The sequence below is a fragment of the Molossus molossus genome, unplaced genomic scaffold, assembly GCF_014108415.1.
Source record: "Molossus molossus isolate mMolMol1 unplaced genomic scaffold, mMolMol1.p scaffold_m16_p_1, whole genome shotgun sequence".
Lineage (NCBI taxonomy): Eukaryota > Metazoa > Chordata > Mammalia > Chiroptera > Molossidae > Molossus > Molossus molossus.
The window spans coordinates 111,805,811-111,820,213 of NW_023425344.1; the positions used below are offsets into that span (position 1 = coordinate 111,805,811).

The window sequence follows — 14,403 nt, forward strand, 5'->3', positions numbered from 1 at the left end:
GCAGCACCCTTAAGTAAATGCAACCAATGGCTGTGTCTTCCGAAAGGTTACTAGAATTGTAAGCCTGTAAGTAGAGTATATATGTATACACTCACCATTCGCAACATTTGTAAAAAGAACCAACCCCACCCCCCCTTTATGTGGTAGGCGAGTTCATTTAAAGGCATTGAGAAATGTCCTTTGGCTTTTCAACGCTCCTTACTGTCCTCTGAATAACAACATCTTATTACATTTTAGAAAGCTGGCAAGGAAAACCATAAGGTTAAAAACAACACATCTACCATCTGGAAAATTCTAAAGGGCCCTCCTTATGTTGAAAGTGGCATTTTTTAAAAAACACCTGAAGCACTGATTGTGGGTAAGCCTGTAGAGAAATATTGTCAACCAAGCCACCCTCCTTTCAACCTTCTCCACCTTCCAACTGCTGGCAGTCGTGACAAAGGGGACTTAGGTGTGACCCTTGAGTTCTGAAGTCTATTGCACATTTGTCCCCCTCCCTCACCCTCCACGTTTGTCCATGGAGAGCGCTGCCATCGTCCGGGTTCAGCAAGGGAGTATTCAGGATCTCACTGTTCATCCATGTGCAGAGGGGTGGGGGTGGGGGCGAAAAAAAAATTCCCACATTGTCAGAGTAATGCCAAAGTCTGCCTGAGTGGGATGAGCAGAGCAGATGCTGCAATGAGATGCCAAAGCGGCTCTCCTTCCTCTGCGCCTTGGGTGCCTATAAATTGCTCCGGCGCGCGTTTTCAGCCTCCTCTTCTGCTGGCAGGTGGTACCCAGGCAGAATTCTACGTTCAGCCTCTCTCGCTCGGCTCCCGGCCGCGAGGCACTCGCCGCTGCCGCTCTTTAGCTCCGCTTTAGCTCCTCTGCTCCAGCCCCAGCCTCGCTGAGCGACCGTGCCTGCCCCTCCTCGCACCCCGGGAGTGGCCGGCCCCGCTCGCGCGCCCTGCGCGGGTCTGCGGGGTGCGCGTCTCCTAGAGTTGTGGTGGTGGCAAAGAAGGAAGAAAAAAAAAAAGGCAGGGGAAGGGCGAACAGAGCGAGCGCAAGAAGAAAAGAAGGAGGCAGAAAAAGGCAACTTCAGAGGGAAAGTTGGTGCGAACTGGCGCAGTCTGCAAAAACGGAAAAGTCGATCGCAGGCAGTGGCATAAAAGTGTGAGCGGCCCAGGCTAGCGCAAGAGGCGGAGAGGCAGCGGCTGGCTTGCCCTCCTAGTGTCGGGTGGGCACCCGGAGCATCGGCAGCCACAGGTGCGAAGGAGCTTGAAAGAGGCGAGAGGGTGCACTGCGCACCCCTCCCCCAACCCCCACCCTCAGCTCGGGACTTCAGCTCAAGTCACTAGGCGTCCGAGCTCCCTCCCCAGCCGCAGCCTCGGCGGGGGGAGCAGGAGCAGCCTAGGAGCGGCCGGCGCACGCCTGCCCAGGGGAGTTGGGGTTCGCAGGGGATTGTTTTCGGCTCTGAAGAGGTCCCCGCCCAACCTTCAAAATTTTGTCCAAAAGCAGACAAGAGGATCGCCCAGCGCTGAGCCGGCTGGTGGGCAGCAGGAGGCGCCTGATCGCCGCCGGGGCGCTGGGGGTGGTGATGGTGCTGCTGCTGGTCATCCTCATCCCGGTGCTGGTGAGCTCGGCCGGCACGTCGGCGCACTACGAGATGCTGGGCACCTGCCGCATGGTCTGCGACCCCTACGGGGGCACCAAGGCTCCCAGCACCGCTGCCACGCCCGACCGCGGCCTCATGCAGTCCCTGCCCACTTTCATCCAGGGCCCCAAAGGTGAGGCCGGCAGGCCCGGGAAGGCCGGCCCGCGTGGGCCCCCTGGTGAACCTGGGCCACCGGGCCCCGTGGGCCCGCCGGGCGAGAAGGGCGAGCCGGGCCGCCAAGGCCTGCCGGGCCCGCCGGGAGCGCCCGGCCTGAACGCGGCCGGAGCCATCAGCGCTGCCACCTACAGCACGGTGCCCAAGATCGCCTTCTACGCTGGCCTCAAGCGGCAGCACGAAGGCTACGAGGTGCTCAAGTTCGACGACGTCGTCACCAACCTCGGTAACCACTACGACCCCACCACGGGCAAGTTCACCTGCTCTATCCCGGGCATCTACTTCTTCACCTACCACGTCCTGATGCGCGGTGGGGACGGCACCAGCATGTGGGCTGATCTCTGCAAAAACAACCAGGTGCGTGCAGGCAGGCAGCGGAGAGGGCGGGGAAGGAGCGCGGAAGGTGCGGGCGACAGGGAGGAGACCCCGGAAATGGGGTGGGGACCCGCGGAGAAAGGGCGCTGCAGCTCGGGGCCCCAGGGAGCAATGAGAAGGAGTACGCTGTTCCACCTGGGGACTCAGGGGTCGAAAACCAAAGAGGGCTCCCCGCCGCCCCGAGAGGGCGGTTCCGAGCCGAGGACCTGCACTCGGTGCTCACACAAGTGAGAGCCACCCCGGGGGGCGGGAAGCCGGGAGCGGGGTTTCCTGAACAGCTGGTGTGCGGGACGTCCCGGAGCAGCAGTGAGCGACCCCCAGCTGTGCGGTCGTTGCTCACAGGCTTTGGCAGGAATGGCAGGGCCTGGGGAGTTCAGAATGGGCGTGCCGAGGCGACAACCCACCCCCGGGGGGAAAGACTAGGGCCGGTGGAAGAAAGAAAGGTTACCGAGGAGCTGGACCCTGAAACCGGCAGACTCAAGGCTCCTGCCGCTCCCAGCTCCGAAAAACTCATGTGTAGTCGATTCAAGACACAAACCCGGTTTAGTTTTCAGCCAAGGAGAAGAACGGGGAGAGGTAATGAGTGCTGATAACAGAAGGAAAAGTTGAGACTCGTGGTTTTACACCGTAAACCAGGATCCCAAACTCCACTTTCTGGAGTAGGTCCTAGGACGCAGGGCGGGTGCAAAGGAGGGCAGGAGCCCGGCCAGCGCGGGAGGAGGGGCCTCGAGGCCGGCCGGCCCCAGGGTACCAGCGCGGAGGGCCTTCCAGTTGCAGCCTTCTAGCGCGCAGGGCCGCAGGGGCCTTCGCCTGGACTGTGAGGTAGCCTCGGATCAGTCCTGGGCCAGGAGGACTTGCTCTCCTGAGCTGGTTGGCGCTGCCACAAGGGCCACATGGCTGCGGTTTTATACTGGAGCAACTTGCCCGTTTGCTGGAGAAATTCGCAGTTATGGCAAAACCAAAGTGTGTCTTATCTCTTAGTCAGAAGACGAAGCTAATATTTGTAATTGCCCGAAAGTGTTATGGGACCCTCTGCACACGCTGAACCAGTGGCCACAGGGGGCGAGGCCTTGCAGCCTGCAGTCTGGCAGTTCTTGGGCTGTGACTTAGGCGGCACAGTGAATGGCCTGGGATCCTGCCACGGCCGACTTTGATTGAACCAGGTCTGTGGGGCTTCGCACTTGCCCCTTGAATTCAGACCTTTTTAGCTATAACCCAGCTTTCCATTAAGCGGTATTGAAGCTGGATTTCTTCCCAAAACCTAACTCAGTGTTAGAATTGTTTAAAAACAAAAGATAAATATCATAAATGTATAAGAGAGAAAAAGGACAAAAAAAACCCCGCCCCTCTTCCTTCCCACCACCCCTCACCTCTGAAGGAATTTAGAAGAAAACAGCTTAAAGTACTCTCAGGACTTAGGACTTCGCCGAACAAAAAGAGAAGAAATGGCCACCAGGAGGCACTGACAGGGTTGTTTATTGTAGTTGTTATGCGGGAAAATAACATTAAGATAAATAAAAATTATTTGCAGGGCCCTGGGATAGTTACAGGTAAATGGCTGTAAAGGGCATGACTCGCTGTACCAACCTAGAGCTATTGTGTCGCCCTTACAAAGGGTTCACGGACAGCCCCTCAGCAGGCCTGGCCCAGGCACCCATTGATTTACAAATTGGCCATCTTCTGACTCAAAGGTTAAGTCTGGAAAATATATCATGCTGAAGAGATTGTTTTCAGAAGTATTCATTAAAATGGAGTAACAGTCAAGTATAATTAGCCAATGTTTAAAAGTGCTCACATATTTTTAATATCTGGAAATTGCAATTTCATGAAAAGCCAGGAAACAATATATTTAAATTACTTTAAATGTTGATATCTAGACTGCTGAGCCCAGGTATGTTACACTGACTCCAAGAAAACCATTGCACATATGTATCCTCTGTGCTTTTTGTTTTGATATGATGTCAGTGTTCGGAGTGGAGAATGCTCCTTCGTATCGCCCTCGCGTGTACATTCGTTCAGGGTCAGGAAGAAAAGAACAAAGGCAAAACAGCTGATCTTAAGGGTATAATGCTTTCCATTGGCATTATGAAGCTGCTACTCTGCAAAGGTGTGCAACAAGTAATTCAGAAAATAAATATCGTAGCAAACTATATATATATTTTTTAACTCGGGCTATTTTGGAAAATGATTATTATAATATTACTGTGAAGGAATTTTATCTCTAGAATAGAACTATTTTGCAAAGTCTGGTCTTCACACAATTGTAGATGAGAAATCTTATAACATTTTTATTACTATTGAATAAATACTGTATCCTTGGTTTTCAATTCTGCTCTTGTCTAGTCACTTCGTAGAAGGGCAGTTTTCCCCTCTGAGTTGACCCAATTTGTTTTCATAAAACAGAAACTCAGAGATCCATGTCAGTGTAATGTCCGGTGGATTAAGTGGATTAGAGAAATACAAAAATTGCACTAAAAAGACAGTTTCACCCCAGCATAGAGGAATGCCTCTGGACCATTACCATATGAGAAACATTTTATTTATGCTTTGTGTTAACGCAGGATCACAGATGGAAACATCAAAGGCCAGTAAATTAACCTGATGTGCCACTTAACCTTTCGTTTATGATTCCACAGAAGTACAATGAAAATGAAATTACGAGAACATCAGTAGCAATTAATTAAATTAGCAAATGTTACCATAAATATCGTCTCTAATGAGAAACCCTTACTAATATGATAATGCTTGAGCTATACACCCTATTCCGTTCTCACAAACATTCCACTGAAAGCACCCCAGTTCTCATATTCCCCACGAAACCATCAACCTAAACTTAATCTTCCCATTTGCTGAGAGCCCATGACACTGCACATTAAAATGAAAAATTGGACTCAATAGCTTTACATAGAAACAGAAAATATTTTAAATATGTTTCTATATTTTTAGCAGAAAACCTGAATAAAAATATTGCTATTTGAATACAATTATTGTAATTCTACTAAAATTAAGCCAGCCACCAGAATGAAAACTTAAACAGGCTCAAGATTAGAACTATAAAATAATTAGACCAATTTTTACTCTAAGAACTTATTTTTTATGGCACCAGGGAACAAGAGGTATATTGGGAACAGTGAATAGTTTGTTGGTTGATATTCATTTCTTAGTGAGATTAATAAATGTCAAATTAATTATCTTTTTAGGGGCCATGAAACATGCACTAAAGATCAAGCAGAATCTAAATACTTATGAAAAGATATTAGAGTACATTTAGATAGAAATGGATATATTGAGCTAAGGAAAGGGTGCATCATATTCCCAGAGGAAATACTAAAATCAGTGTACACTTAGGAACCTGAAAATAGCCTCCAGGGTGGATGCATTACCTTCCTCAATAGTTTGATGGCTTAAATAAAGAATTGTTGGAAGTCACTGAGCTACACACCAGAGCTTGAAATTTGAAGTGCCATTACAGCTTAAGAGTATGACCAGGTGAGCAGGGATACTAAAATCACACAAAGTACACTGGAGTATGGCGCCATTTGGTTGGGAAGGTCTTACATTACAGTATAGGTTAAAACCTCAGAGAATCAGTTTCATTAGAAAGCGATCGTACTGGCTTTTTTTTCTTTCTTTTCACAAAGGAAGTGAAAACCATCAGGGTACCTTCCAGTCTGTGGGATCACACCAATGTATTTACAGGTTTTTGTGGTTACCCCTACTGAATAAAAATGGTAATAATAACATGGGTTTGCGGTTATACCCTATAGAATAAAAACTGCATTATACATATTTTTAAGATTATTGTCTCTGAATCAAATGATTTCAATCAGTCCTGGGTTCCAAATGCCTTCATATAGAAAACAGGGTTAAAGCATAATACTCATGGAACATTTTGTAAATGCCTAAAGCAGTAAATAAATTTTGTCTGGTTATTAACAATAGCTGAAAAGTATATTAGGGATTGTTAATTAATATATTACTAATATGGCGCATTACTATTTTGGATTTTAATTGTTCTCACCCATTAAAAATCCACACATGAAAAAGATCGGGTCATATGAGCACTATCCTTCCTCCTTGTAGATTTTTTTTTTTAAACCTGGGAATGAATGACTAGACGAAATTAATAAATCAAAGCATTCAACTCCTACAAACTTCTGATTAATTTCTAGGAAATATTATGACATTAAGTTGTATTATTACTTAATAGTCAAAACAGATCACCTCACTAAATTGGTGTATACATTCCAGTCAGTGCTTCTGAGCATAATTCTGTGGTTTGTTGCTATTATGATATTATTGTCAGTTAGCCCAGTGTTAAGGAACCCTCAGTTCTGTCAGCCCTTTCTCCCTTTGCTATGTGATAGCCAGAAAGAAAATTTAAAATACTACTCAAATGACTTTACAAGTTCAGCGGTGTCAAAGAACCTTCTTCTTCTTCTTCCTCTTCTCCTTCTTCTTTTTAACATTTCAGCATTAATGTGGGAACATACCACATGAAAATTTAATTTGAAAACCTATCATTTACATTTTGAAAGAAATGCATGGAAAGGCTTGACTTATGTCTCATTTCTCTCATTTTACCAAGTGATAAATTCTGGCATATTGTACCCCAAGTCATGCATTATTACATAGCGCAGGTTTACAAAACCACTAAATCACTTGCCGTGTTATTCAGGAAAATATCATTATACTGGAATAGAAACAAGCCACAAAATAGATGTTTTACTGAAATAAATCAAATACAAGTCTGCCTATTGAACCATTTTTCCAAGGCAGAATCAAAATCTAGCTAAATGGACATGAAGTCTAATTTGAGTTGAGGATGTGACAGAATGTCCATGTTACTTGATATGATAGGCGATTTGACTGTTTGCAAATGTCCATCAACTCGCTAATGAGATCACAGGCTCAACATGAGTGGATTTATGAGTAAGCAAACCACATGTTTAGAATCACTGAAATGAGATCATTCAAAAATGCTAGTAATTTGAGAGAGTTCAAATCATGGAAATTTCATTTCTTCTATAATTTTACATATGTTGAAATTAAATAATTTGTTTAATTGCACACAGCACAATTACGTGATCAAAAGGCACAAATAGAAAAAGAAAAAAACACTGAAAAGTTGGGTGATATTAGCAAACATGTTTAAAAGAGTTAAGCTTCTGGTAAAAGGGGCTTTACTTGAATTAGATTTTGAAAGCCCCAATAGAATGGCTTTCTTCTTTTTTACCTCCTATACAGGAGAGTTAGCATGTTGGTATTTCTTGGAGTTTTTACCTGCTGTGGATCTTATGTTCTAATAATTATGCGGACCAGAGCTGAAGTTTGGATTGAACTCATGTGCTCATCAACAGCTGTTTAGAGTATTGCTATTTGGGTAAATAAAAATGCAAGACATTACTGTTATTTCCACTTCAAGAAGTGATTGGGCATAGAGATATAAGAATTAGAAAAAGTAGTGATTTAGGAAGAGAATAAATAGCTCTGCTGTTTACACCGTATAGTGAGGGAAGGCTGCTGGAATGACCCTCACGAAAGCACTGTTTTCTCCTTTGCATTCCTTTTCCAGTAGCATAGTTGAACCCATTACAAACATATCCTCAGAAAGCTCCAAGGCCAAGGTGGACGTTGCTGTGTCAGTCCTCTGCTATGGCAGCACATGGGCTTAGGATGCTGTGCAAATGGCCCAGCAGAAAACTGGAAGCTTCTCTCCCACACGTTCTAACTCTTGTCTGTTTCACGCAGGTGCGCGCTAGCGCCATCGCCCAGGATGCTGATCAGAATTATGACTATGCCAGTAACAGCGTGGTCCTTCACTTGGAGCCAGGGGACGAAGTCTACATCAAGTTAGATGGTGGGAAAGCCCACGGAGGAAACAACAACAAATACAGCACATTCTCTGGATTTATCATTTACGCGGACTGATCACGCAGAAACTAAGCTTATTATTCTGAGTTTGGACACTGGATTCGTATGGCTAACATCAGTGAATCAAGGATCCCAGGGGAATGCCAGTTGTGGGCACCTCGGTTGTGTATATGTGAGGAATTCAAATGCTACCTGACTCACATCTGTATTCTCAGAAACATTATGTAAAAAAAATATATATATATATATTAAAAACAAGATAAGCAGATGTGTGATCCACTACCACCAAAGCAAATACTCCTTGTTGTTAGTGTCCATGTGAATGAAGTCCTATATAGATCACAAATTTTTATAGAAAAATCTAAGACACTGAATTATTTCTTCAATATATATGATACTTTGGTGTACCGTGATCCAGCTGCTCGTATCCATGTCAGCTTTGGTTCTTGTGAGTGTACCTGCTTATTATGATACTCGGAGTCCGTTCATAGTGTGGGGAGGAATGAGTTTACCCTGCAGGAGAAGGTCTAATCGAAATAATGCTGCTTGTCCCCAAAGAAATTGTTTGCCTTGTACTCTTGTGAACTTTAGAAGCTAGACTGGGAATGATTCAACTTCAAGCCTTAACCTGGAATTTTCTGGATTTGAGGGAATTCCCAAGCCTATGGTTATTTTCCCATTTTCTTTTTCTTATGAACTTCCTTTTCTCTCTTTACTGGTGATAGTCTTTTAAAATAGCGATTGACACTGTATCATAGGGTTACTCTGTAAGTGTGAATACGTGTAATATGTATGGTATTTAGAAAATCCCCTATGTGTCCATCTTGTCAATAGAATGTGTTTAGATTTACTTGGAAAGTCAGAGAAATTTATTCTTTGGTGTTAAATCAGACAGAGGCTTTTGTCTTCTTTGGAACAAAAGAGTATTCATAGCCCAAGCACAAAGGTTTAATTTAACCTACTGCATGTATCACCAAGGGGACGCTAAGTAAGGCCTTCGAATAGTTACTCACTGTAAGTCGTGGCCTGGGGTTATTTCAAAATGAACAAATTTCACATATAACCAGTATGACAACAAAGTGTATATATTTTACAGAAATACTTGCTACATGTGTGTGTGTGTGTGTGTATTCACTCACGTATATATTAGATGAAATATTATATATAATATGGCTTCAGACCACAGGCACAGTGGCAGGTATAGCCTCAAAAATTTAATTTAAAAAGTATATGTGTATGAACACACACATACACACACACACAAACACATAAATTATTTGACTTATTTTGGATTTAAATATATTTTGGATGACAAAAATATATGGAATAGCAAAATAATTTAAATGACTTCTCTTTTAAGAGTTATCCAGAAAATTAAATTGCATTAGGTTAAAATGCCCTATGCGCACATGTCTGTAAATTAAGCCTATGGCTTCTCTATTACCTGCTGCCAATCAATACTTTTCACTGCATTCCATGGCAGACTGTTAGCATCAGGATTACTGAGACAAAGTGGCTCTCCTGTGAAATGTTTATGAATTGTATGCATCTGAATTATCAATTTTTCTTTTTTTCTCAGGTCGATTGAAGCTGACAGTAAAGTAGATTTTGAGAGTAGCGAAAATCCTTTCTCTCTGTTTAAAATACACTGCCAAAAGCCATCTCTTGAAAACTAAGAACAAGATTAAAAATGCATGCTGATACATCCTAACTATCAGACAACTTCCACTGTTACGGTGAAAAATCTGGTCCCCTCTCAGCTGCCTTTTGAAGACTCTTTGACAAGTAGATTTCAAAAACAGAGAATGGAAAACCTGCTTGTTTTACTGGTGAAGGATATTTGCATTGTTTTCATTTAAAGGGATTAGTTTGTCCTGGTTTGTTCTTCTGGGTACTTTCTGTTCTAACACACAGAAAGCTTGATCATCTTTGATCCGCAGAGATATCTTTTATTTAGCAAACCTCGCCTTTCCAAAAGAGTTATGCAAGGTGTTCCCAGCTGAAGGTGCTGTTTGCTTGGTTTAAATGCCTTAGTCTGAGTAACTGTCATGATTATATGGTTAAAAACACTTAGTCAACTCACCAACAATAATGACTAATTTTATTTGGCCTTCCTAATATATGAAATATCTTATAAAGAAGATGCAATGGATTTTATTTCTATTTAACAATGCATACTTATCAAAGAAAAATTGGCAACAGGGTTTGTAGAATTTTTATTTTTTGTTTTTTTTTAGGTAACATAGCATCCTGAGGATTCAACCAAAATATTAATTTATAAACAGCAGTGCTCATCAACTAAGAGTTTTACACATCTTTATTTTCACAAATCATCAGGGCTGGATACTATTTATTTATTTATTTATTTATTTAGAGAATATGTTTATTAAAGGTGGGGACAATGAAACAAAGGAAGGGCTCAGGACAGAAGCAGCACCAGGATGCCTGGGCAGGGCTGCTTGGGCCTCGAGAACTGTTACAGGACAGAAGCAGCCTAGGGGGGTGCGGTCAGCTCACTGGGGAGTAAAAGCCACAGTGAGGAAGGAGCCTGGGCGGGGCTGCTTCGAGGACTGAAAAGTCCGAGCAAAGGGGGCCTTGGAGACAGGTTCAAGGGGTAAGCCTGGGGTGAGCTGCCGCTGCCCACTGCTCCCCTGGTTGCAAGTCTCATGGGGACCCTTAGAGTTTTTAAAAACTAGTACGTGCCCAAGAGGGGGGCACCAGCATGCTCCCAGGAGGGCGGAGGCTGGAGACCTTTCAGAGAGCAGGCTGCGGTCACACTGTCATTTCTAATCAACCAGACCTCTTCTTCAGATAAATATGCATTATTTTCTCTATTTAGGCCCAAGGAAAAACAAAGAAAAGGTAAAGGAAATAAAGGGAATATATATATGTATATGTGTGTGTGTGTGTATATATATATATACACACACACACACACACACACACACACGGCAAACATTTCTCTTTTTTTGCATTATACATATTAATTAATTAAATTGTGGCCTTTGTTATTATAAATGTAATGATTCATTAAAGTATATTATGTAATATATTTTGGCTTTTATGATTGAATTTTTATAATTCAGTGTTATGTGTTCATGCCCCTTTAGACATATTTTTCAAAGCACAACAAAATTTATAGTAAAAATGGATGCCAGAAAGCCACTGGTAACACAATGATTTATTATAATTCCATATATAGATAGGTGGACAGCATGTAATATTTTACCATTGTAAATTGGTAATTGTCTTACAGTATCTATTGGAAAAAAAAATCTCAACTTTACTTCCCTTGCTCAAGAAGCTATTTTAAAGTGCCATATTATTCATTAAGCATTAATTAAAGAACAGCCGGATAATTAGTAGGATCATCAATATTACAAGAAACATTGGATTGCTCCAGAAGGGGGTAATGTCACTAAAAACGCTTTAAATTTTCAAGTAGGGCAGCTGATAGATTAAGAAAACAAAACAAAACTTCACTAAAGGGATTCCGACTGTAAATCATTGTTTGGAAGTAGGCACCTTCTGTGTTTATTTTGTTAAAGGCAAAGCAATAGGGTTTAGTGAGGCTCAGTGACTCCCTAAAGGTGCAGATGTAAGAGCCCAGCTTCTGAGAAGACAACGTGCGTCTAAGTCTCATAGAAAGGAAATGGTCCATCATTAGTCCTGTGTCGCTCTGATTAATTAATATCTCACAGTGGTTGAAATCACTGAATACCCTCTGTAAGCTGTATATTCAAGGTGTGACTTTATAACCATCCTATTTGAAAGTTAGCCACCGCTGAGGGTTCTCTATTAGTATCTTATCAATTGCATTTTCAGTTATACCTCTAAGCAACATTTTGGGAACAACGTTGGTGAGTATGTGAGAGTAGCCGTGACCTCCGTATTTCATCAGCCGGTGCTTTGTGTGTATGTCCTGGGCCATCAGAACTCGGTCTTCGTAGCCCTCATCCACCAGGAGACGTACCCTGTGAACAATGTTAACGCGTTACATGGCACTTCTCACATTTACAACGTTCAGGGTTCTTTAAACATTTTACTCATAAACCTATTGTGCATGTCGTAGAGATCCCTCCTTCCACTGTGGCAGGTGTACTGGGAGACCCTAAATAAGTACTGCGTGGTGATGATGAAGGCATTGCTGTGTTTGGGTAGGAACATGATCCTTATTCCACGAACTCAGAAGTGTCTAGCCTCTGATATTAAGGACAATGCCTGGCAATACTGCATGAAAGATAGCTTCTAACAGGAGGTGCCAGTTTGAGTGAATGGCCACTTTGGCATTTCACTAAAGAACTTTGTTCTACATTTTTGTAGCCGGTTCTCCTCTCTGCCTCTCTTGGTGGGCCCGTTAGTTCAGATCACAGGCTCTCTCCTTCTTCTCTAGCAAATAACATCAATGACTATTTGTGAATAAATAGGGAAACAAAAGGAATCTTCGTACAAGTAAAACATTCTGAGAGTGAAATTGGTTGGTTTGGAAGTGAAGGGCATTTGATAGCCAGACAGCCCTTTCTCAAGGTCAGTAGTGGTGTGTCTATGTGTGAAGCATTTATCCTCTGAAGTCTGTGGGAATTCTGACTTAGTGTCAGAGCACTCGGTTAAATTGACCACTAAAAACGTACTCTTCCTTCCTTGCATTTCAATAAGATTGCTGTAAATAATGAGCCATTCCTTTAAATTTATAGTCAGTTGACTAAAGAAGGGCTTCCTGGCTATTGTCTAAACATTTGACGCTGTAATCTGAAGCATGAGTCACCTCCTGACAGCCACCATCTGTACATGTCCGGACTCAGGCAGTGTCTGTCGTGACTTCCATGGGTCTCTGATGACAGGAGATGCAACTTGGGTACCGTGGCTCTTCCCTGGCATTTGCTTATAGTCTTGTCAGTCTCTAGATTCCCAAGTGGATCTAGGCATGCTTTTTGTTTCAATAGCATTTCTTGGCCTCTCGGTGCATGGGTCATATTGAACAACTACTACCGTAAGCGAAACGTGAGGTGCTACCAAAAAACTCAAGCACAAAGCCCTGTCCTCTGAGAACATACCTTTTAAAATACATTACAGTTGAAGATTAGGTCTTGTGTTTGCAGGTCAAAGGGATCCAAGTGACAGAGAAGAGGAGCCAGCCTGGGCATTTTGCCTGGAACTCTGTGTTCCTGCCATGTGTGCCCATGCATGTTGTATCAGTACACAGAATGCTAATTGTGCCACCACAGTTCTTTGCCTCTTTAAAATTTGTGTAATGTCCAAAAGTTTTGAAGATACTTTTGGAACAAACTCTCTTTAAGAGAATTATCTAAAAGAATTATCAGTCCCTTTTGAAAAAGAAAAGGATTTCACAGAAACCATCCACAATGCTGGAAGTCAGAGTGACAGTCCTCGATCCACAATGAAAAGGAGTTGATCACGACAGGAAACTTCAGGGCATGCTTTCCCCAAGGAAAAGAAAAAGTAGTATCTCATTACTAGAGAGGCATATCATAGAGATAAACAAATTCCTGTAAGAAGCCTCATGTCAACACAAACTTTTTGAATTGTGACGTAGTTAGGAAAGACTATAATGAATAAGATACTCATTTGAAAATGGGAACCCTTAGCCCTGGCAGGTTTGGCTCAGCGGTTAGAGTGTCGGCCTGTGGTCCAGAGAGACCCAGGTTCGGTTCCCGCTGAGGGCATGTACCTCGGTTGCAGTTTGTCCCCGGCCCTGGTTGGGTCATGCGGGTGGCAACCATTCGATGTGTCCCTTTCACGTCGGTGTTTCTCTCTCTCTCTCTCCCTCTCTCTCCCTCCCGCTCTATCTGAACAAATAAACAAAAGGATGTCCTCAGGTGAGGATTAAAAAAAAAAAGAAAAGAAAAAAGAAAATGGGAACCCTTAGAACTCATTAAGTCAAGGATCTGGAGACTAGTTATCTCATGAGGAAGATAATGTTATGGCTCTAGAAACACAAGGATATCCCATCAAGAAAACTGCCTGGTCACTGCTGACGGGAGACAGCTCTCAGGCAGCGCGACGGTAAGGAAGCTCGGTAGTTCTAGCGATGCGCCAGAAGGAATGCACCACTACAGATGAGAAGACAAAAAATCACAGTAATTATAGAAATACAAATGAGTTAGTGTTTTGCAAACAAATATTAGAGAGAGCCTACAAAGTGTGAAAAGGCAGAGATATAATAAGCTTTGAGAAATGGAGCAGAAGATTGAAAACAGGTGTTAGACAGAATTTCTGGGGCTGAAAAGCAGAGGTAGGCAGAAGCGTGCTTCTCCGTGCCTGCATTTCAGGGCTTTATGACTACCAGGCTCGGGGAAGCCCTGCCAACGACTGACAAAACCAGGTGT

At 43.3% G+C, this 14,403-nt stretch overlaps 2 protein-coding genes across 2 annotated transcripts in view; one reads left to right on the forward strand and one right to left on the reverse strand.

Annotated features, from left to right (window-relative positions):
• Window positions 1-737: 737 nt before the first annotated feature.
• On the forward strand, window positions 738-9,123 carry C1QL3 (complement C1q like 3). Its single transcript, XM_036275746.1, has 2 exons — window positions 738-2,164; window positions 7,934-9,123. Exons 1-2 carry the CDS (start codon window positions 1,577-1,579, stop codon window positions 8,111-8,113), a joined length of 768 nt encoding a protein of 255 aa, XP_036131639.1. The 5' UTR covers window positions 738-1,576; the 3' UTR covers window positions 8,114-9,123.
• A 1,983-nt stretch (window positions 9,124-11,106) lies between these two features.
• Window positions 11,107-14,403, reverse strand: part of PTER (phosphotriesterase related) — a 70,580-nt gene continuing 67,283 nt past the window's right edge. Inside the window, exon 5 of the mRNA XM_036272185.1 lies at window positions 11,107-12,030. Coding sequence (XP_036128078.1) covers window positions 11,820-12,030 — 211 coding nt within the window. The 3' untranslated portion in view covers window positions 11,107-11,819. The remainder of the gene's footprint in view (window positions 12,031-14,403) is intronic.

Excerpts from the sequence above, each read along its gene's own strand:
- C1QL3 (XM_036275746.1), top strand. The coding sequence starts at position 1,577 with ATGGTGCTGCTGCTGGTCATCCTCATCCCGGTGCTGGTGAGCTCGGCC. Across the intron at positions 2,165-7,933 it reads ATCTCTGCAAAAACAACCAG|GTGCGCGCTAGCGCCATCGC; the intron begins GTGCGTGCAGGC and ends TGTTTCACGCAG.